At 41.7% G+C, this 24,484-nt stretch overlaps 1 protein-coding gene across 2 annotated transcripts in view; it reads left to right on the top strand.

Moving 5' to 3' along the window:
- adamtsl3 (ADAMTS-like 3) overlaps positions 1-24,484 on the top strand; it is a 537,604-nt gene that overhangs the window by 365,530 nt on the left and 147,590 nt on the right. The window contains exons 13-15 of one of the 2 annotated variants that reach the window (XM_051920412.1): positions 7,027-7,231; positions 12,307-12,454; positions 15,455-15,543. In XM_051920412.1, the coding sequence (XP_051776372.1) occupies positions 7,027-7,231; positions 12,307-12,454; positions 15,455-15,543 (442 nt within the window). Of the gene's footprint in view, positions 1-7,026; positions 7,232-12,306; positions 12,455-15,454; positions 15,544-24,484 lie in introns of those variants that run through there. The other variant, XM_051920411.1, reaches the window with a different exon arrangement.

Raw genomic sequence — 24,484 nt, forward strand, 5'->3', positions numbered from 1 at the left:
TGGTCTTCTGGAAAAATTACATCAACGCTAGCACATAAAATGGATGACCCTGCTTCATCACTTAGCAAAAATGGCTCCCCAAATTAAGACTGCACCCCATTTAAAACATGGTAGACAACCCCTGCATCAGCAGTGCATAGATCAGGGGTCTTAAACTCTGGTCCTGGTGGGCCGTAGCTACTGCAGATTTTCATTCTAACCATCTTCTTCATTAGTGACCAGTTTTTGCTTAAATTATAAAGAAAAATGGACAAAGCAGGAGTTAAACAACAGATCTTTGATTGTCCTTTGTGTTGCACTGCACTTTAGCAGTTGATCAATCCTCATCCAACACTTCCCTGCAGAAGCGCGCGATACTCCATTTTATATCACAGTACAGAGCAGCAGCACGCGGTGTTGTCCAGGTCAGTTGTGTTAAGCTCTGTTCATTTTTGTCTGCATGTCTGGCTTTAGGCTGATTGGATGTTTCACTTGCTCTGAGCCAGCAGGTGGCAGTGGTGTGCAAACTGTAGCACAGAGAAAAAGGAAAACCCCACTGAGAGCCCCAAGGTCAAAATTATGGGTTCCAAAGCAGACTGTCTTGTTCGTATGGTCCTCGAGAGCAACCATGCAAAATTTGGTCCAGACTGGTGAAAAGGGTGTAGCTACTAGGGGAGACAAATATATTTTTTTTTTTTATTGACTAGCAGTGCTACCCGTCTAAGATGGGTTGATATCTAAATATTCAATGTAAACCTCAGTTTTAAACATTTGCAGGGTACCATTCAGTAAATAGATCTCATTTATATATGTCATTTGGTATGGGATTTGTAAAATCAGCGCTATTGTTTGTGATACGCCATCTGTTGGAATGACAAATGCAATGCATATGTCTCTATTATATACCATTTGGTATGGAATTCGTAAGAGCAGTGTTAATGTTTCTGATGTGCCCTCTGTTGCAATGACAAAAGCAATGCATATGTCTTTGCTATATACCAGTTTGCGTGGGATTCGTAAGAGTAGTGCTAATGTTTATGATGTGCCATCTGTTGGAATGACAAAAGCAATGCATATGTCTTTGCTATATACCAGTTTGTGTGGGATTCATAAGAGCAGTGCTAATGTTTGTGATGTGCCATCTGTTGGAATGACAAATGCAATGCATATGTCTTTGTAATATACCATTTTGTATGGGATTCGTAAGAGCAGTGCTACTGTCTGTGATGTGCCATCTGTTGGAATGCATATGTGTCTCTTATATGTCATTTATATGTCATTATATGTCCTCCCGTCAGGAAGATGCTTTAGGTCAATCCATGTACGCACAACGAGACTAAAAAATAGCTTTTTCCCATCTGCCATAAACTTTCTGAACTCTGAATCTTCTCAGTCTGAGATCATTTTTAATTGAACATGTGCAATAAGCTATATTGGTAATGTGCAATATACTAATGTAATACAATATATAATATATAATGTATAATTCATTTACAGGTGCAATGACAGTTTATGCTGCTGTACTTTGAGCAATATTAATTTGCTCTGGTTACTTGATCACTTAACACTGTATACAACATATTTGGAATTATTTGACTTTCTTTAAATGCCCCTTGGGGCTGTCACAAAAAGTAATTTTTGTTGTGTTACAGAATGACAATAAAGTGCTTGAACTTGAACTTAAATTTAGTAATAGATTCATAAAAGCAGTGCTAATATTTGTGGTGCACCATCTGTTGGAATGACAAATGCAATGCATATGTCTCTGTTATATGCCATTTGGTATGGAATTTGTAAAAGCACTGCTAATGTTTGTGACGCCCCATCTGTTGGAATAACAAATGCATTGCGTTATTCAAAAATGATTTCTGATGTACCATATTTTGGAATGACAGAGACATAGCAACTGGTTGGTCACACAAACAGACACTTATTTTTTTTATTTAGGTGGATTAGTATTCACAAAAAAAAAAAATGCACGTATTGTCTTTATCATTATTCTGTCACATTATACTATTGATGGTTTCCTCCATCTTACACATTATTTTCTGTGTTCTTTTTCAGATTAGGTCTGTTTAGTTCATTTTGATTTATTTAGCAGATGACACAGCAAAGCACTCAATCTGGGTTGTAGCTTTGGCCTTTGCTCTTAACATATTTCTGTGCTGCTGCTTTACTTAAGAATGTTGACAACTGATTTATGGCTTTACTACATCTGTATGGATACCCGGCACCTTCTGAAAGACTGATCATCGGGTTAACCTGAGGCTGTCATTAAATCATTTGTCAAGTGTCCTGTAGATGGCTCATTGTTCCCAATGTGGGGAATAGTCAGTTCAACTTCCAATGGGTATTTTAAAAGAGGACAAAGACAAAAAAAAAGATTTGGGGCAACACCAAGCCCCCATATATTGTAAAAGCAATAATATTATGGCTATTCAACAAAAAGGAATGTCTCTGAAAACGGGATTCTCAAATCAGACTATGCAAGGTGACGACACTTCTGGTTAAATAAGGTCAGGCAGGAAGAGGCGGGTCCAGGTTGACAGACACCGGAAGTGATGTCAGAAGTGGTGAGGGTGTCAATCATCCGCTCTACAAAGGGAGGAAGAGAAGCGGCATTCAAATACAGCACCACCCTGTGGATCAATAAGGAATTACCACCACCAGCACCTTTAAGCTGTCCCCAAGTGTGACAGTGTCAGAGCCCTAAATAATAACTAATAGCACTTGGTTGTGTTCTAGCTCTATTTTACTAAACTTTAATTATTTGGACATGGATATACATCCTGCTAGTCTTCAGAAGGTGTTACAGAAGCTGCCTTCAAAAAAGTCTTCACTTTTTACACATTTTGTTACAAGGCAGCTTTATGCTAAAACCATTTAATTTCATTGTTTTCCCTTATCAAGAAACATTTAATACCCAGAATGACAGGATCTTGGGAATTTTTGCAACTTGATTAAAAACAAAAAACTGACACATTGCATTGACACATGCATTCAGACCGTTTGTTATGACACTTGCATATGCATATGTCTTTGTTATATGCCATTTGTTATGGGATTCATAAAAGCAATGCTAATGTTTGTGGTGCGCCATCTGTTGGAATGAAAAATGCAATGCATATGTCTCTGTTGAAACTTGGCTCAGGGATGTTTCTACACCTTCTTTGGAGTCCACCTGTGGTCAATTCAGTTAATTTGGTGTGATTAGATTGGATGTGGTCTATAGATGGTCCCACAGGTGACAATGTCAACTAAGCCATGAGGTTGAAGGAATTACCAGCAAAGCTTAGAGACAGAATTGTATCAAAGTGAAGATGTGGGAGAGGCTCCAAAATAACTGAGGGTCCTCAAGAGCACGGTGGTCTCCGTAATTCTTAAATGAAAGATGATTTTAGCAACCAAGACTCGTCCTGGAGCTGGCAAGACTGAGCAACTTGGAGAGAAGGGCATTAGTAAAAGAGGTGACCAAGAAGCTGATGGCTACAGAGAACCTGTGTGCAGATTGGGAGAAACTTCCAGCAGGACAACCACCACTGCAACAGTCCACTAATCCAGACAGACGACACATGGAAACCCAGCTTGGAGTTTTCAAAAAGGCACCTAAAGGACCCTGAGACTCTCTGCTCTGGTGAAACCAAGGACATAATGCCTGGTCTCAATTCTAAATGTCACATCCAGAGGAAACTAGACACTCTCTCGTCATGGTGCTGGCAGCACCAGAGGCTGGGAGAGTAAGTTTGAGGGAAAGCTGAGCGGAAAACAGTACGAAAAAGACCCTTAATGAGACCTTCCTCAGACTAGGATGAAGGTTCACCTTCCATCAGAACAATGTGACCCAAAGCACAAAGCAACGACAACACAGGGGTGGCTTAGGATCAACGCTAAGTGTTGTTGAGTGGTGCCAGCCAGCCATCAAACATCTCTGGAGAGACCTGAAAACAGCTGGTGGTCTCCATTCCCACCTGACAGAGCTTGAGAGGATCTGCAGAGAAGTGTGGTAGAGAATCCTCAAATCCAGGAGTGAAAAGCTTGTTGTGTCAAACCCACAAAGAGTCCAGACTGGAACTGGAATGTCTTCCAAAGCACCGAATACCTGTCATCGTGACATTTCAGTTTTGGATTTTTTAATAATTTTGCAAAATCTTCTAACATCTTGTCATTCTTGGTGTTGGAATGTTGCTTGATGAGGGAAAAGAAATGAGTTGAATAGACTTTACTACAAAGTGTAAAAAAAAAAAGTGAAGGGGCCTGAATACATTTTGATGGCTCGGTAACTTGGGTGGGTGAGAAAGAAGATTTGTGGAGTGAGCTGGATGAAGTGATGAACAGTGTACCCAAGGGGCAGAAAATGGTGATTGGAGCGGATTTCAATGGGCATGTTGGTGAAGGGAGCAGTGGGGATGAGGAGGTGATGGGTAGGTATGGTGTCAAGGAGAGGAATGAAGAAGGTCAGAGGATAGTGGATTTTGCCAAAAGGATGGACATGGCTGTATTTTAAGAAGAGGGAGGAACATAGAGTGACGTACAAGAGTGGAAGAAGATGCACACAGGTAGATGAAGTCCTATGGAGAAGAGTCAATGTGAAGGAGATTGAAGACTGCAAAGTAGTGGCAGGGGAAAGTGTAGTTAAGCAGCATATGATGGTGGTCTGTAGGATGATGTTGAAGATCAACAAGAGGAAGAGAGTGAGGGCAGAGCCAAGGATCAAATGGTGGAAGTTGAAAAAGGAAGACTGCAAGGTTGAGTTCAGGGAGGAGGTGAGACAGGCACTGGGTGGTAGTGAAGAGTCACCAGACAGCTGGGAAACTACATCAGATGTAGTAAGGGTGACAGCAAGAAGGGTGCTTGGCGTGACATCTGGAAAGAGGAAGGAGGAAAAGGAAACCTGGTGGTGGAATGAGGAAATACAGGAGAATATACAGAGGAAGAGGATGGCAAAGAAGAAGTGGGATAGTCAGAGAGATGCAGAAAGTAGACAAGAGAACAAGGAGATAAGGCTCAAGGTGAAGAGAGAGGTGGTGAAGGCTAAAGAAAAGGCGTATGATGAGTTGTATGAGAGGTTGGACACTAAAGAGGGAGAAAAGGACCAGTGGGCTACAGAGAGGGACTGAGCTAGGAATGATGAGCAGCAGATTAGAGTAATAAAGAATAAAGATGGGAATGCACTATCAAGCGAAGAGAGTGTGTTGAGCTGATGGAAAGAGTACTTTGAGATGATGATGAATGAAGAGAATGAGAGAGAGAAGAGGTTGGATGATGTGGAGATAGTGAATCAGGAAGTTCAACGGATTAGCAAGGAGGAAGTAAGGACAGCTATGGAGAGGATGAAGAATGGAAAAGCTGTTGGTCCAGATGACATACCTGTGGAAGCATGGAGGTGTTTAGGAGAGATGACAGTGGAGTTTTATGTTTAATGGAATCTTGGAAAGTGAGAGGATGCCTGAGAAGTGGAGAAGAAGTGTACTGGTGTCGATATTTAAGAATAAGAGGGATGTGCAGGACTGCAGTAACTACAGGGGGATGAAACTGATGAGCCACAGCATGAAGTTATGGGAAAGAGTAATGGAAGCTCAGTGAAGATGTGAGGTGATGATTAGTGAGCAGCAGGATGGTTTCATGCCAAGAAAGAGCACCACAGATGCAATGTTTGCTCTGAGGATGTTGATGTAGAAGTTTAGAGAAGGCCAGAAGGAGTTGCATTGAGTCTTTGTGGACCTGGAGAAAGCAGATGACAGGGTGACTGAGAGGAGCTGTGGTATTGTATGAGGAAGTCAGGAGTGGCAAAGAAGTACGTAAGAGTTGTACAGGATATGTACGAGGGAAGTGTGACCGTGGTGAGGTCTGAGGTAGGAGTGATGGAGGTGGGATTACATCAGGGATCGACTCTGAGCCCTTTCTTATTTATAATGGTTATGGACAGGTTGACAGACGAGATTAGACAGGAGTCCCTGTGGACTATGATGTTTGCTGATGACATTGTGATCTGTAGTGAGAGTAGGGAGCAGGTTGAGGAGACCCTGGAGAGGTGGAGATATGCTCTAGAGAGGAGAGGAATGAAGGTCAGTAGGAACACCAGGACAGAATACATGTGTGTAAATGACAGAGAGGTCAGTGGAATAGTGAGGATGTAAGGGAGTAGAGTTGGCGAAGGTGAATGAATTTAAATACTTGGGATCAACAGTGCAGAGTAATGGGGAGTGTTGAAGAGAAGTGAAGAAGAGAGTATAGGCAGGGTGGAGTGGGTGGAGAAGAGTGTCAGGAGTGATTTGTGACAGACGGGTATCAGCAAGAGTGAAAGGGAAGGTCTACAGGACAGTAGCGAGACCAGCTATGTTATTTGGGCTGGAGACGGTGGACAGGAGACAGAGCTGGAGGTGTCAGAGTTAAAGATGCTAAGATTTGCGTTAGGTGTGATGAGGATGGACAGGATTAGAAATGAGGACATTAGAGGGTCAGCTCAAGTAGGACGGTGAGAGGTGAGATTGCATTAGTTTGGACATGTGTAGAGGAGAGATGAGGGGTATAATGAGAGAAGGGTGCTAAGGATAGAGCTGCCAGGTAAGAGGAGAAGAGGAAGGCCTAAGAGAAGGTTTATTGATGTGGTGAGAGACGACATGCAGGTGATGGGTGTAACAGAACAAGACGACGAGGACAGAAAGGTATGGAAGAAGATGATCCGCTGTGGCAACCCCTAATGGGAGCAGCCGAAAGAAGAAGAAGAAGGTAAACAGAATAGTGAGATTTATGACCTGTGGTTGGCTCGCAGCTATGCCTGATATTGTCGGCATAAGGTTTTGCCCCCATAAGATTAGTGCCTGTGGTGGAAAGGTTCAGAAAACGGATGGATGATGTTCTACAACCTGTGTGGGTCTTTCTTCTATCAGAGTCCCCTCTCACTGCATTCTGGGTCACTTCACAGGGGTCAAGGTGTTTGTGGGTATATCAGGGCATGTGAGGGGTATAATGTGGTAAAGCTGTACCAGAGCCGAGTACATGAAGGTCAAGCTGATCTCAAATCTTACCTTTTTGATTTTTCCTCAGCTGGGAGCACAATCCCTGGACAGCCTGCTCAGTGTCCTGTGGTGGCGGAATTCAAAGGCGGACGGTAATATGCGTCGAGGAAACCGTGCACAGCGAGATCCTGCAGGTGGAAGAATGGAAGTGCATGTACACCCCCAAGCCCACCCTAATGCAAACGTGCAATCTGTTTGACTGTCCCAAGTGGGTCGCAATGGAATGGTCTCAGGTAAGTGGGTAGTGAGGTTACACAGCCATAGATAACAGTGTCACCACCGCGTTATTGGCATACACTTTTTACGCATGGCTGTGTTCACTTGACCTCATTTTTCCTATGGGGGGGGGGGGGGGGTATGATAAAAAAATAAATAGTTCTAACTCAGTCATCCAGATGCTCGATTGAAGTTCATTTGTGTGTTACACCCCAAAAGCTTGATGGTGTGGTTTAGTCAGTTACCCCTACTGCTTCTTCAATTTCCGAAATGCACTGAGCACCCCCAACCCCCAATTTTGGCACTGCCCCCTTCTGCTCCTTCATTGACTCCATTTGCTCAGTTCCCTCTATTGATGTTCCTTTCCCATGTGTCTTTATCCTTCTCAACTCCTCTCACTTCCCACTCACCTCCGTACAGCAGAAGCTTTTTTCTTTGGGCATTATTGCAGTTAAGTTGGCACCCACCTTTTATTGAAAATGCCCTGAAAAACCTTTTAGAAACCCAGCGGTTCTCAATGGGCCACCAGACTACAGTATCAAAAAGTAGCTCAACTAATTTGTGCATTGGATGGATGGTGGGAAGTCATACAGTATGGGGATCCTTTAATCCTTCTGCCATTGTTTTTAGCTTCTTTTGCGCTTGCAGGTTTGGAGGGTCTAAGATGGGTTGAAATCTAAGCAATCCAATGCAGACCTCAGGGTTAACATTTGCAGTGCGCCATCTATTAGAATGTGTTTTGTTGTGCGTGTAGTAATAAAATGTGTTGCATTTGTCATTCCAACAAATGGCACGTCACAAACATTAAAACAGCTTCTTCGAATCTCATACCAAATGGCATATAACAGAAACATAGTGAGCAGATGGACACCTACACCTGGATACATAGACATTTGTCCTTCTATTAAGGCAAGCTAGATATGCTACCTGAGCTAAACATTAAGTAACCAGCATCTGTGTTAACTCTTGCAGTGCACCATCTATTGGAATGTGTCCTGTATTGCATGTAGTAATAAAATGCATTCCATTTTTAATTCTAACAGATGGTACATCACAAACATTTGTAGTAATACAATGCATTGTGTTTATCATAGCAACTTATGATGCATCACAAATGATACTAGTAATTAAATGCAGGTGGCACATCACAAACATTAGAACAACTTTTACAAAGCTTACATCGGATGGCATATAACAGAGACATAGTGAGCAGATGGACACACAAATACACAGACACTTGGCCTTCTATTAAGGTGAACTAGATGTGCCACCTGACTAAGATGGGTTGAACTCGAAGTAATCTTCATATACATAAGTGTTAACTCTGGCAAGTTCACCATCTTTGGAATGTATTTTGTAATGCTGATTGTAATAAAATGCATTGCATTTCTCATTCCAACAGGTGGCACATCACAAACATTTGTAGTAATAAAATGCATTGCATTTATCACAGCAACAGATGGCATGTCACTAAACATTTGTAGTAATAAAATGCATTGCATTTATCACAGCAACAGATGGCATGTCACTAAACATTTGTAGTAATAAAATGCATTGCATTTTTCATTCCAACATATGATGCATGGGTAAGTAGCATTTAAAAAATGTCATTTTTGAGTTGAGTATTTGTTTAGATTGAGTCAATACAGTGTCAAACAAGTAAGACTTTGGCTTGGTGATTAACATTGAGTGAACAACATTCAATTATCACACCACTGCATGCATAGAATTTGGCTTAGTGTTATAAATACTTAAGGTGGTTGCAGTCACACTTTAGGTTAAGCTACTAATTGTCTATAAGCATTTTATTAATTATGCTATTAGCAGTAATCCGCCTTAATAAAAAGACAACTGTCTGCATGTGTGTCTGTGTATCTGTGCATCCAGCCAGGTGCTATGTCTCTGTCAATCTCTATCATTCCTCAGAGCAGTGTTAATGTTTGTGCTGCGCCATCTGTTGGAAAGACAAATGCAATGCATATGTCTCTGTTATATGTCATTTGGTGTGGGATTTGTAAAAGCAGTGCTAATAGTTGTGATGCGCCATCTTTTGGAATAGAAAATGCAATGCATATGTCTCTGTTATATGCCATTTGGTATGGTATTCGTAAAAGCAGTATTAATGTTTGTGATTCACCATCTGTTGGAAAGACAAATGCAATGCATATATCTCTGTTATATACCATTTGGTATGGGATTTGTAAAAGCAGTGGTAATGGTTGTAATGCGTCATCTATTGGAATGACAAATGCAATGCATATGTCTCTGTTATATGCCATTTGGTATGGCATTTGTAAAAGCAGTATTAATGATTGTGATGCACCATCTGTTGAAAAGACAAATGCAATGCATATGTCTCTGTTATATGTCATTTGGTGTGGGATTTGTAAAAGCAGTGCTAATAGTTGTGATGCGCCATCTTTTGGAATAGAAAATGCAATGCATATGTCTCTGTTATATGCCATTTGGTATGGTATTCGTAAAAGCAGTATTAATGTTTGTGATTCACCATCTGTTGGAAAGACAAATGCAATGCATATATCTCTGTTATATACCATTTGGTATGGGATTTGTAAAAGCAGTGGTAATGGTTGTAATGCGTCATCTATTGGAATGACAAATGCAATGCATATGTCTCTGTTATATGCCATTTGGTATGGCATTTGTAAAAGCAGTATTAATGATTGTGATGCTCCATCTGTTGAAAAGACAAATGCAATGCATATGTCTCTATTATATGCCATTTGGTATGGGATTTGTAAAAGCAGTGTTAATACTTGCGATGCACCATCTTTTGGAAATACAAATGCAATGCATATGTCTCTGTTATACTATATACCATTTGGTGTGGGATTTGTAAAAAGTCTATGCTAATATTTGTGATGCGCCATTTGTTGGAATGTTTTATTACTACAAGCATTACAAAAACATTCCAATGGATGGTGTACTACAAATGTTAACGCTAAATAGGCTGAGGTCTATGTTGATTTCTTTGATTTCAACCCATCCTAGACAGATAGCACAGCTAGTAAATCATTACCAGCAATACGACTCTTGAAATATGTTGCTATCAGTTTGCATCATTTTATTTTGCGTTAAAACGGCTTCCAGTATGTTCAATGCCACACAGACCGAAGAGCTGCCAGTAATGGATACCTAAACTGGTGTTGCAGCAAACTCAAAATTCCACGACTGTTTTCATAACTTGCGGAATGTCTATGAGTGAGAGAATCTGTGACTTTCCGTCTGTTTCTTTTAGTTTTTCAGCATTTTATGATCAGGCCCCCAAGTCCATTTCCATGTAAACAAATGGTCCGTGAAATCGCTCTGCGTAAAAGAATGTCAAAATCTCCCCACAACACCTGTTCGTAAAATGCTGGGAAGCTAAAAGCCAGGCGGAAAATCCTGCATAGACATTCACCAAGGTAAGGAAAGGACTGAAGATTTGAATTTGGGGTGAAATATATAAGTGGATGGTGTGTGTGTGGAGGGGGGAACGTTGGTGCAGTGGTGATGCTGCTGCCTTACAATTAGGAGATCAGGGTTCACATCCTAAGTGCTCCTTGCACGTGTCATTGATCAGGGCTGAATTTTGGGGTCTTATAGCCTGTTCCTAGAATGGAAGCCATTTTGCGTACTGTTGTTAGGGTCGCGTCCCACATTTCTAGGGGTGTGGTCTCTGGGGCTGTGACTGTGAGTTCGTCCAGACATGAGATCAAAGGTCAGCAGTTGCACTGAGCTTTAGCTGATATGATGAACTCTGATTTAGGAAACTCCCGACACTCATTAGGGTCTCCCGCAAAGTGACGGTGGCTGCAACATGGAACAGGAGTTGGGTTAGCTGAAGCATTGACAGCAAGTGTATACCGATTCACTGCCCCCCCCCCCTTTCTTGTTCCATAGATGTCTGCAACTCTCCTAACTTTACATTCCTTAGGACTTTCATTTCCACCTGCCTGTCTCGCATGTCTCTGAAAATATTAGGAGGTCACTCAATTTGATCCAATCTTTTGTCCCGACTTGGCAGGAAAACAGATCACCAATTTGTTTAGTTTAATGCATACAAAAAAAGGCTAAATAAAGCAAATAAAATAATAACGAAGAGGCTAAAACCCAGATCGGGTAAAGCTCACTGCCACAGATGACCATTTGTGCCATCTGCTGATGAACTCGAGGTCACAACCCTTTGAGACCACGCCCCTAGAAACGCAGAACATGACCCTAACAACGGTAACAAAATGGTGCCAAAACTGCCCAAGCTCTGCAATGTTGCATAGGGATGGTAAGGGAGCAGCCATAAATTCTCAGATGCACTGAGACCTCTTTTACTAGAGAAGGTCTCAGCATTTTTATATCGTACCCTAAACTCTTACTCGCGATGTTTGTGGTGTTACAAGCCGTGGCCTTGCTAAACCTCCACATCATCCTCCTCCTCCTCCTCCTCCTGCCAGCTGTTTTTACATCCTGGAATTGTGCCAGGAAGTGCAGTCTGGGAAGTGAAGGACGGCATGGAGACTTAAGAGGAGAACTGAGGGAGGAGCCAACAAAGTCAGCAGGCGGCAGGCAGCCAATCCGCATTCACCTGGAGAGATGAGCAGCAGGGGCACCGCGAGAAAGGGCTCCTTCACAGTGAGCGCTGAAGGGGAGGTGTGGAGACTGGGGGCATATTTATTAATAAAACGACAACAAAAAAAGACTTTCAACAATTATCTAAACAGAAATATTTCAAAATCCAAAAGTTATTTTTGAATGATCTTATACAGTTTGTACCTTATACTGATTGATCTGGATTCGGTAACGGTGAAAATGGCCTATCATACAGTAAATAGGTTCTGAATGAAGTAGGAGCTGATGGATCTGATCGTTTTGGAAGAAATTAAGTTTATATTTTGGTTACCTTCTGCCATGTGTTTTAAGAAAATGTTGGGTGGGAGATGTGCACGTGTAACGCCGTATCACTTACTGTGTGTCTGTGGCAAGGCACCACTTTTGGGGTGAGAAACAAATGGATGAAGCTCACGTTCAAAAGTGCTGGCCGTCAGTAGTTTGATGTGTTTTTGTAATTTTGCACTCCTTCATTTTACTTGTTTAGTGCACAGTAACCTGTGGGCGCGGTCTGCGTTACAGAGTGGTGCTTTGTATCGACCACCATGGACAGCACACGGGGGGATGCAACCCACAGCTGAAGCCTCACATTAAAGAAGAGTGCGTTGTGCCTGTCGCCTGCTACAAGCCTAAAGGTACACCATCTATCTATCTATCTATCTATCTATCTATCTATCTATCTATCTATCTATCTATCTATCTATCTATCTATCTATCTATCTATCTATCTATCTATCTATCTATCTATCATATAGCACCTTTCATATCTATCTATCTATCTATCTATCTATCTATCTATCTATCTATCTATCTATCTATCTATCTATCTATCTATCTATCTATCTATCTATCTATTATATAGCACCTTTCATATCTATCTATCTATCTATCTATCTATCTATCTATCTATCTATCTATCTATCTATCTATCTATCTATCTATCTATCTATCTATCTATCTATCTGAATTTATAATCTTGCCTACTACACTATCTATCTATCTATCTATCTATCTATCTATCTATCTATCTATCTATCTATCTATCTATTATATAGCACCTTTCATATCTATCTATCTATCTATCTATCTATCTATCTATCTATCTATCTATCTATCTATCTATCTATCTATCTATCTATCTATCTGAATTTATAATCTTGCCTACTACACTATCTATCTATCTATCTATCTATCTATCTATCTATCTATCTATCTATCTATCTATCTATCTATCTATCTATCTATCTATCTATCTATCTATCTATCTATCTATCTATCTATCTATCTATCTATCTATCTATAATCTTGCCTACTACACTATCTATCTATCTATCTATCTATCTATCTATCTATCTATCTATCTATCTATCTATCTATCTATCTATCTATCTATCATATAGCACCTTTCAAATCTATCTATCTATCTATCTATCTATCTATCTATCTATCTATCTATCTATCTATCTATCTATCTATCATATAGCACCTTTCATATCTATCTATCTATCTATCTATCTATCTATCTATCTATCTATCTATCTATCTATCTATCTATCTATCTATCTATCTATCTATCTATCTATCTGAATTTATAATCTTGCCTACTACACTATCTATCTATCTATCTATCTATCTATCTATCTATCTATCTATCTATCTATCTATCTATCTATCTATCTATCTATCTATCTATCTATCTATCTATCTATCTATCTATCTATCTATCTATTATATAGCACCTTTCATATCTATCTATCTATCTATCTATCTATCTATCTATCTATCTATCTATCTATCTATCTATCTATCTATCTATCTATCTATCTATCTATCTATCTATTATATAGCACCTTTCATATCTATCTATCTATCTATCTATCTATCTATCTATCTATCTATCTATCTATCTATCTATCTATCTATCTATCTATCTATCTATTATATAGCTCCTTTCATATCTATCTATCTATCTATCTATCTATCTATCTATCTATCTATCTATCTATCTATCTATCTATCTATCTATTATATAGCACCTTTCATATCTATCTATCTATCTATCTATCTATCTATCTATCTATCTATCTATCTATCTATCTATCTATCTATCTATCTATCTATCTATCTATTATATAGCACCTTTCATATCTATCTATCTATCTATCTATCTATCTATCTATCTATCTATCTATCTATCTATCTATCTATCTATCTATCTATCTATCTATTATATAGCACCTTTCATATCTATCTATCTATCTATCTATCTATCTATCTATCTATCTATCTATCTATCTATCTATCTATCTATCTATCTATCTATCTATCTATCTATCTATCTATCTATTATATAGCACCTTTCATATCTATCTATCTATCTATCTATCTATCTATCTATCTATCTATCTATCTATCTATCTATCTATCTATCTATCTATCTATCTATTATATAGCACCTTTCATATCTATCTATCTATCTATCTATCTATCTATCTATCTATCTATCTATCTATCTATCTATCTATCTATCTATCTATCATATAGCACCTTTCATATCTATCTATCTATCTATCTATCTATCTATCTATCTATCTATCTATCTATCTATCTATCTATCTATCTATCTATCTATCTATTATATAGCACCTTTCATATCTATCTATCTATCTATCTATCTATCTATCTATCTATCTATCTATCTATCTATCTATCTATCTATCTATCTATCTATCTATCTATCTATCTATTATATAGCACCTTTCATATCTATCTATCTATCTATCTATCTATCTATCTATCTATCTATCTATCTATCTATCTATCTATCTATCTATCTATCATATAGCACCTTTCATATCTATCTATCTATCTATCTATCTATCTATCTATCTATCTATCTATCTATCTATCTATCTATCTATCTATCTATTATATAGCACCTTTCATATCTATCTATCTATCTATCTATCTATCTATCTATCTATCTATCTATCTATCTATCTATCTATCTATCTATCTATCTATCTATCTATCTATCTATCTATCTATCTATCTATCTATCTTGAAAGCCTCTAGTCCAAAGTCACTTGGTGTCATGTCTGGGCCTCCTTGCTCTCCACTGGCTTTTTTTTTCATCCTGACTCTACGTCTCCCTCATGTCCTCCATCTTCACTTCCATCCATGTCTTCCTTTGGCCTTCTCTTGCTCCTAACATCTAGAAGTTTCACATTCATCCTTTTCTTCTCCATGTACTCCATCTGTTGGACTTGACCAAACCATTCTCGGTTCTCCTTTCTTCTCTTTATTCTATAAATCTTTGACTCTGCTTCTTCCTTCTTCATTCCTTATCCTGTCTGTATAATGGACCTCGATATCCAGCACCGCATCCTCATCTCATTCACTTTGCCCTTCTTAATGGCCTAATATTCTGTTCTGTTGCGGTAGCCTGTCCCAAACCTGCTTGAGAAAGTAGAAGGGTTGGCATCAGGCAGGCAACTGGCTGTAATATAATGGCCACCATCATTCAGAGGGAGTCACTTTTCTGCATGTGACACTGCTTCATCTTTGGCTCCTTATTATGAAAGGGAGAGATCTTTAAACGCTAAGGTAACTTTGTTTTCTTTTTTCTCTTTTAGAAAAACTTCCTGTAGAAGCCAAACTGCCGTGGTTTAAACAAGCCCAAGAACTGGATGACATCAGATCCGCCTCGGAGGAGCCATCGTAAGTTCAGCATTTTCATTTGAAGTGAGGTGGAGCATGTATTCGTTGTCTTGAGCAAACTTTCATTCAAAGTGGCTACGGAGGAAAAGAGAGTGCTTATGGGAGTTAAAGATGCTAAGATTTGCATTGGGGGTGACGAGGATGGACAGGATTAGAAATGAGAACATTAGAGGGTCCGCTCAAGTTGGGAGGCAAAGTCAGAGAGGTGAGATTGCGTTGGTTTGGATCTGTGCAGAGGAGAGATGAGGGGTATAATGAGAGAAGGGTGCTAAGGATCGAGCTGCCAGGCAAGAGGAGAGAGGAAGGCCTAAGAGGAGAAGGTTTATGATGTGGTGAGAGAGGACATGCAGGTGATGGGGGTGACAGAGCAAGATGATGAGGACAGGAAGATATGGAAGAAGATGATCTGTTGTGTCGACCCCTAAAGGGAGCAGCTGAAAGAAGAAGAAGAAGGATGGATGGATGACTCATGAATGGCACCTGGCCACAGGCTGGTACAATTGTTTGGGCTCATTAACGAAACCACAGGGAACAAACTGCCATAGCTAGTTGGTACCAATGCCTCTCAGTGCCAACTTGAGGCACATTGATCCATTTAGTGTAGCGTACCTGCATCCCCCTACCATTCAACAGCATCACTGACCTCTTGTTATATTTCAGCTAAGGTTCCTCCCCGGCTGGGATTCCTATCCATGTTTTATGTCCATTTTGTTTTTTGGTTGAACCATTTATTGATGTTAATGTCACTGCTGTATTGTCTTGGCCTGTGTTGTGTTCCATGTGCCACCTGCCAGGAGCTGCCCCATAAGACCGGAGGGTCTCTCACCGTTCCTGCCAGTTCATTTAAACGTGGGGGGGCGTTCAAATCTTTGTTTTTATGTCCCTTTTGGATTCTTCTGCTTACATATTGCTTGTGTTTTTGTTGGTGTTTTGTGTTGTCTATGCATCAGTGCCATGGATTAGTTTGATATGTTTTGTGGGTGGTCACCAGCCAATCACCACCAGGAACTGCTCTAGAAAACCAGAGGGTCTCCCACAGTTCCTGGTGGTTTACTTGAATGGATGGAATGAGTCTGAATGGCGTTTAGATTCTTCCTTTTTGGATTCTTTTATTTACACGTTACTTGTCCTTTTCATCTGTTTATGTATCAATGCTTTGGTTTATGTTCAGAGTTGCCAGGTTCCTAAGAAATGTAAAGGCCAAGAACAACTGAAAAATAGCAAATCTGCCCAAAAAAAGTAGCCCAATGCCTGAGGTAGCCCAATGCTGACACATTATAACGGAGGAAAGATGGAGTGGGGGTGGGGTGGGGGAGATATGTGAGAGAATTTGGCACATACCATCAAAGCTCGAGGGGGGGTGACCCTCTGAAATATTACCGAGGGGTGCAGTGCATCCGGAAAGTATTCACAGCGCATCACTTTTTCCACATTTTGTTATGTTACAGCCTTATTCCAAAATGGATTAAATTCATTTTTTTCCTCAGAATTCTACACACAACACCCCATAATGACAATGTGAAAAAAGTTTACTTGAGGTTTTTGCAAATTTATTAAAAATAACAAAACTGAGAAATCCCATGTCCATAAGTATTCACAGCCTTTGCTCAATACTTTGTCGATGCACCTTTGGCAGCAATTCCAGCCTCAAGTCTTGTTGAATATGATGCCACAAGCTTGGCACACCTATCCTTGGTCAGTTTCGCCCATTCCTCTTTGCAGCACCTCTCAAGCTCCATCAGGTTGGATGGGAAGTGTCGGTGCACAGCCATTTTAAGATCTCTCCAGAGATGTTCAATCAGATTCAAGTCTGGGCTATGGCTGGGTCACTCAAGGACATTCACAGAGTTGTCCTGAAGCCACTCCTTTGATATCTTGGCTGTGTGCTTAGGGTCGTTGTCCTGCTGAAAGATGAACCGTCGCCCCAGTCTGAGGTCAAGAGCGCTCTGGAGCAGGTTTTCATCCAGGATGTCTCTGTACATTGCTGCAGTCATCTTTTCCTTTATCCTGACTAGTCTCCCAATTCCTGCCACTGAAAAACATCCCCACAGCATGATGCTGCCACCACCATGCTTCACTGTAGGGATGGTATTGGCCTGGTGATGAGCGGTGCCAGGTTTCCTCCAAACGTGACGCCTGGCATTCACACCAAAGAGTTCAATCTTTGTCTCATCAGACCAGAGAATTTTCTTTCTCATGGTCTGAGAGTCCTTCAGGTGCCTTTTGGCAAACTCCAGGCGGGTTGCCATGTGCCTTTTACTAAGCAGTGGCTTCCGTCTGGCCACTCTACCATACAGGCCTGATTGGTGGATTGCTGCAGAGATGGTTGTCCTTCTGGAAGGTTCTCCTCTCTCCACAGAGGACCTCTGGAGCTCTGACAGAGTGATCATTGGGTTCTTGGTCACCTCCCTGACTAAGGCCCTTCTCCCTCGATCACTCAGTTTAGATGGCTGGTCAGCTCTAGGAAGAGTCCTGGTGGTATTGAACTTCTTCCACTTACGGATGATGGAGGCCACTGTGCTCATTGGGACCTTCAAAGCAGCAGAAATTTTTCTGTAACCTTCCCCAGATTTGTGCCTCAAGACAATCCTGTCTCGGAGGTCTACAGACAATTCCTTTGACTTCATGCTTGGTTTGTGCTCTGACATGAACTGTCAACTGTGGGACCTTCTATAGACAGGTGTGTGCCTTTCCAAATCATGTCCAGTCAACTGAATTTACCACAGGTGGACTCCAATGAAGCTGCAGAAACATCTCAAGGATGATCAGGGGAAACAGGATGCACCTGAGCTCAATTTTGAGCTTCATGGCAAAGGCTGTGAATACTTATGGACATGTGCTCTCTCAGTTTGTTCATTTTTAATAAATTTGCAAAAACCTCAAGTAAACTTTTTTCACGTTGTCATTATGGGGTGTTGTGTGTAGAATTTTGAGGAAAAAAATGAATTTAATCCATTTTGGAATAAGGCTGTAACATAACAAAATGTGGAAAAAGTGATGCGCTGGGAATACTTTCCGGTTGCACTGTATATACCATCATCCAACTTGGGGGGGCTCGGAGATTTTACAAAAGTAAGGAACATATACAAGTGCAAATAGCAGGGGAAGGGGAGCCAGCCTGATGGGCAACATGGTAAAATTTCTTTAGAGGGGGTTTTAGAAGGGGGGGCGGCACTGATACAGCATATTGCCACACCCATCACATGACAAACCAACTCATGATCCCAGATTAGGACTCGAGTGCAGCCATGCGACCTCAGCACCACACTGGCACTCCAGCCACCGACCCCCAGGTTTTCTCCCTGCAGGTTGGGAGGGTCTACATGCAGGACTGGGTGAAGATTAACGTCATACTCAGGACGGAGCAATTGCAGGTTAAGGGCCCAACGAAGCAGAGTCACTTTTGGCGTTCGAAACCGGCAACCTTCCGATTGCCAGTGCAGACCCCTAGCCTCAGAGCCGCCACTCTGCCCGTGTTTTTAAAAATAGTCCAAAACACCCCACCGTTTGTTTTTTTTTAAAAAAGTAGCCCAAAAAACTGCAACTCACAAAAGCCCTTTTTTTCTCACCCAAAAATAGCCCAACTGGGTGAGAAAACCACAGACCTGGCAACACTGGTTATGTGTTTTTGTGGGTAGTCCCCTAAGAGGAGGAGCCACCTGCCAGTCTGTCACTGCCAGGAACAACTCTATAAATCTGGAGGGTCTCCCACAGTTCCCACCGGTTCATTGGAATGGGGTGGGATGGCTTTAAATGGCCTTCTTTGTTTTGTGTCCTTTTTTCGATTCTTTTCTTTACATATTGGTTATGCTTTGTGGGACTGTGTCAATGCCTTGGTTATGTTCCATGTCGTTCCCACAAGAGGTGGCACTGCCAGACACTGAAGGGGCTCCCACAGTTCCTGGTGGTTCATTTGAATGTGCTAGCGAGTCGGCGAGTTGCTGTGAATTTTCTGACGTTTTGCAGAATTTTTGACCGTCTGCTCTGTTGTTGTTGTTTTTTTTGACCTTCCATTGGACACCCATATTTTGACTTTGTTCACCTGCGATTATCTTGCTGGCAACTCCTTCACAGTGTGACAAATAAACCCTTTTTATCCATCCATCCATCATCCAACCCGCTATATCCTAACTACAGGGCCACGGGGGTCTGCTGGAGCCAATCCCAGCCAGCACAGGGTGCAAGGCAGGAAACAAACCCCGGGCAGGGCGCCAGCCCACCACAGGGCACACACACACACACACACACACACACACACACACGGGACAATTTAGAATCACTAATGCACCTAACCTGCATGTCTTTGGACTGCTGTGGGAGGAAACCCACACAGACACGGGGAGAACATGCAAACTCCACACAGGGAGGACCCGGGAAGCAAACCCAGATCTCCTTACTGTGAGGCAGCAGCGCTACCACTGCGCCACTGTGCCGCCCAACCCTTTTTATTTAACACTTAAACTGCCACATACTTGACGGTTAATGCACCCCCTGGACGCCAAATACATTTTTGGTGAACTTTTTAAGGAAACGTCACAATTCACCATGAAAAAGTGAAATTGTAATGGAACCCATATTTGTTTTCATGCAAAGAGCGTCACAGTTACTGCAATACTGATCATTTTACACACTGCCAATGAACTGTAAAAACTATAAAAAAAAAAAAAAAAAAAAACTACTGGAATAATCTGTTATTACAAGTACAAGGTGCAACTGATGCCATTGATGAAATTCAGTAAATCACCGACTGTGCCATCTGCGCTTTAACTGGCTGCACGTGGGCACACAGAGGCCCATGCTGATGCTTGCAGGCCAGTCTAGTGCAGCGGTAGAATCCCAGGGACAGTGATGCTGTAGTGCTGAAGGGGGCGCCAGTGGACCTGAGCTGGCTGCTAAACGAATATACGGCACTGACTGATCAGCTCCGGCGTGCTGGCAGATTGCTCTGTGAAGCGACTATAGCTGGTTGTGGCATTCAATGAATTTACATCGCTGAATATACTCGGCTCCGGCATGCTGGCAAAGTGCACTGGGAAACAACTTTAGCCGGTTGCGGAGTTCAATGAATATACTTTGCCAAATATACTCATCTCCGACGTGCTGACAAATTGGCAGTTTAAGGGTTAAAAGGATCTTGTATTTGCCCTGTTATTAGCCGGGGTTTGGATGGCGAAATCCCCCTCTAGTGGGCATTTTTAGAAGTTTTTGGGACTCTCGGCTCCAAACAGTTATTAGTCTATCATGGGGTTGAGAGCCACTTGTCCCCCTAAGATGTTAGACAACTGGTATCACCAAACTATTTAGCAGACCCTTATTAGAATTAACCGGACAGATTTGTTCCGCCAGCTAAGAGCGGCTGTGCGCCACCACCCACAGAATGGAGATCTCCATGTATGTTCGTTTGTGATTTATCTCATATTTTCTGGTCTCATTGGAATTGAGAAGCACATTTATTGTGTAAGTTCAGCCCCCCCAGCTTTCCTCTTGAAAGCTTCTCAAAACAAAAGCCGTGTTTTGCCTTTTTGTGGCAGGCCACCTTACCCTTGAGGGAAGAGAGGAGAGCAGGCAGCTTGGCTTTTATTTTTAATAAGTTTATTAACCTCCACAATGAGTCCAAGCCCTAGTGGCTACATGATAGTCATGGAAGTGCGTTTGTATGTATTGGCAGCGCCCAGTGCGACTCAAGCAGCACGGCGTGCCGTGTAAATGACAGAAATGCTTGTACGGAGCTGCACTTTTAAACGTATCCATTACTGAGTTTCTGGGACCAGTATAAAAATATACAGCGTATCAAATGTCCTTGGCGCTTGTGTGTGTGCGCGAGCGGAGATGGTGGGACCTGCAGGCGAACGCGCCGTCTCTTGGCTCTCTTACTTGCCGTCAGCTCTCGGTTTGCTCTGAAGGTTTTCGCTTTGGGCTGATTTCAAAGCACACACTCCCGCTTGGCTACATTGCTACGCGATTGAGTCATGAACAAGACACCAGATCGGACCACACTGCGGTTTTACTCTCCCAGGGGAGCGCTGGGGCGATGAGCCTGCTGCAGCCATCAGGATCTCTTTGGTTGGAAAGCATCTCGTTGGTTAGCTTTGGTTGGATGTACAGTTGCGTTGATTGTTTTGTGAAAGTAAAACGAAAAGAAAGTGGTGCTCTGCTTTAGGCTTGCAGTGTGGCCTGATGGGTAAGGAAAAAAAAGCGTTTGGTGTAAAGTCGATGTCACATTACATGACTTCGGTGTAAAGTCAACATCACATCACAGGCGTTCGGTGTAAAGTCGACATCACATCACAGGCGTTCGGTGTAAAGTCGACATCACATCACAGGCGTTTGGTGTAAAGTCGACGTCACATTACACGAGTTCAGTGTAAAGTCAACATCACATCACAGGAGTTTGGTGTAAAGTCGACGTCACATTACACGACTTTGGTGTAAAGTCGATGTCACATCACAGGAGTTCGGTGTAAAGTCGACGTCACATCACAGGCGTTCAGTGTAAAGTCGACATCACATTACACGACTTCTGTGTAAAGTCTACATCACATCACAGGAGTTTGGTGTAAAGTCGATGTCACATTACATGACTTCGGTGTAAAGTCAACATCACATCACAGGCGTTCGGTGTAAAGTCGACATCACATCACAGGCGTTCGGTGTAAAGTCGACATCACATCACAGGAGTTTGGTGTAAAGTCGACGTCACATTACACGAGTTCAGTGTAAAGTCAACATCACATCACAGGAGTTTGGTGTAAAGTCGACGTCACATTACACGACTTTGGTGTGAAGTCGATGTCACATCACAGGAGTTCGGTGTAAAGTCGACGTCACATCACAGGCGTTCAGTGTAAAGTCGACATCACATTACACGACTTCTGTGTAAAGTCTACATCACATCACAGGAGTTTGGTGTAAAGTCGATGTCACATTACATGACTTCGGTGTAAAGTCGACATCACATCACAGGAGTTCGGTGTAAAGTCGACATCACATCACAGGCGTTCGGTGTAAAGTCGACATCACATTACACGACTTCTGTGTAAAGTCTACATCACATCACAGGAGTTTGGTTTAAAGTTGATGTCACATTACATGACTTCGGTGTAAAGTCGACATCACATCACAGGAGTTCGGTGTAAAGTCGACATCACATCACAGGCGTTCGGTGTAAAGTCGACATCACATTACACGACTTCAGTGTAAAGTCAACATCACATCACAGGAGTTTGGTGTAAAGTCGACGTCACATTACACAAGTTCAGTGTAAAGTCAACATCACATCACAGGAGTTCGGTGTAAAGTCGACGTCACATCACAGGCGTTCAGTGTAAAGTCGACATCACATTACACGACTTCTGTGTAAAGTCTACATCACATCACAGGAGTTTGGTGTAAAGTCGATGTCACATTACATGACTTCGGTGTAAAGTCGACATCACATTACACGACTTCTGTGTAAAGTCTACATCACATCACAGGAGTTTGGTGTAAAGTCGATGTCACATTACATGACTTCGGTGTAAAGTCGACATCACATCACAGAAGTTCGGTGTAAAGTCGACATCACATCACAGGCGTTCGGTGTAAAGTCGACATCACATTACACGACTTCAGTGTAAAGTCAACATCACATCACAGGAGTTTGGTGTAAAGTCGATGTCACATTACATGACTTCGGTGTAAAGTCGACATCACATCACAGGAGTTCGGTGTAAAGTCGACATCACATCACAGGCGTTCGGTGTAAAGTCGACATCACATTACATGACTTCAGTGTAAAGTCAACATCACATCACAGGAGTTTGGTGTAAAGTCGATGTCACATTACATGACTTCGGTGTAAAGTCGACATCACATCACAGGAGTTTGGTGTAAAGTCGACGTCACATCACAGGAGTTTGGTGTAAAGTCGACATCACATCACAGGAGTTTGGTGTAAAGTCGACATCACATCACAGGCGTTCGGTGTAAAGTCGACATCACATTACACGACTTCTGTGTAAAGTCAACATCACATCACAGGAGTTTGGTGTAAAGTCGATGTCACATAACATGACTTCGGTGTAAAGTCGACGTCACATCACAGGAGTTCGGTGTAAAGTCGACGTCACATCACAGGAGTTCGGTGTAAAGTCAACGTCACATCACAGGAGTTTGGTGTAAAGTCGACATCACATCACAGGCATTCGGTGTAAAGTCGACATCACATTACATGACTTCTGTGTAAAGTCAACATCACATCACAGGAGTTTGGTGTAAAGTCGATGTCACATTACATGACTTCGGTGTAAAGTCAACGTCACATCACAGGAGTCTGGTGTAAAGTCGACGTCACATCATAGGAGTTCAGTGTAAGGGAGTGCGTTACAGTCATCTAGTCAACTGAAAACAAAAGTGTGAACTCATTTCTTAGCATCTTGCAATGTTATAAGAGGTCTAACTTTTGCTATTTTCCTTAAGTGAAAAAATGCTGTCCTAGTAATCTGATTAATATATGATTTAATATTCAGGTCAGAGTTAATAGTTACCCCTAAATTCTTTACCTCTGTCTTGACTTTTAAGTTTAATGGATCAAGTTTATTTCTAATACCCTCATTATATACATATATACTGTATATTATACTAGCCATCCCCTTTGGCTTCGCCTGCGTATTAGTAAAACAGGACAGTGAGGAGGACCCCGCCTGGCTCCCCACTCCTGACGTCACGCTTCCCCCTCCCCTCGGTCTGCAGCTTCTGTCTCGGATTAGCGTGAATATGTCACTCCTGCAAGCGAACTATGATCCTTAGCGCAATGAGAGAAGTCACAAAATCAACTGGAATGTTCAAGCAAATTATAGAAAAATTAAATAGTTAAGTAATTCTCTCGTTCACTAAGTTAAGGTTACGCCCCAAGGCAGACACGTGAGTGAGGAGGGCCCTGCTGCCCGATGAGTCTCTCTCGGCTT

The sequence above is a fragment of the Erpetoichthys calabaricus genome, chromosome 17, assembly GCF_900747795.2.
Source record: "Erpetoichthys calabaricus chromosome 17, fErpCal1.3, whole genome shotgun sequence".
Classification (NCBI taxonomy): Eukaryota; Metazoa; Chordata; class Cladistia; order Polypteriformes; family Polypteridae; genus Erpetoichthys; species Erpetoichthys calabaricus.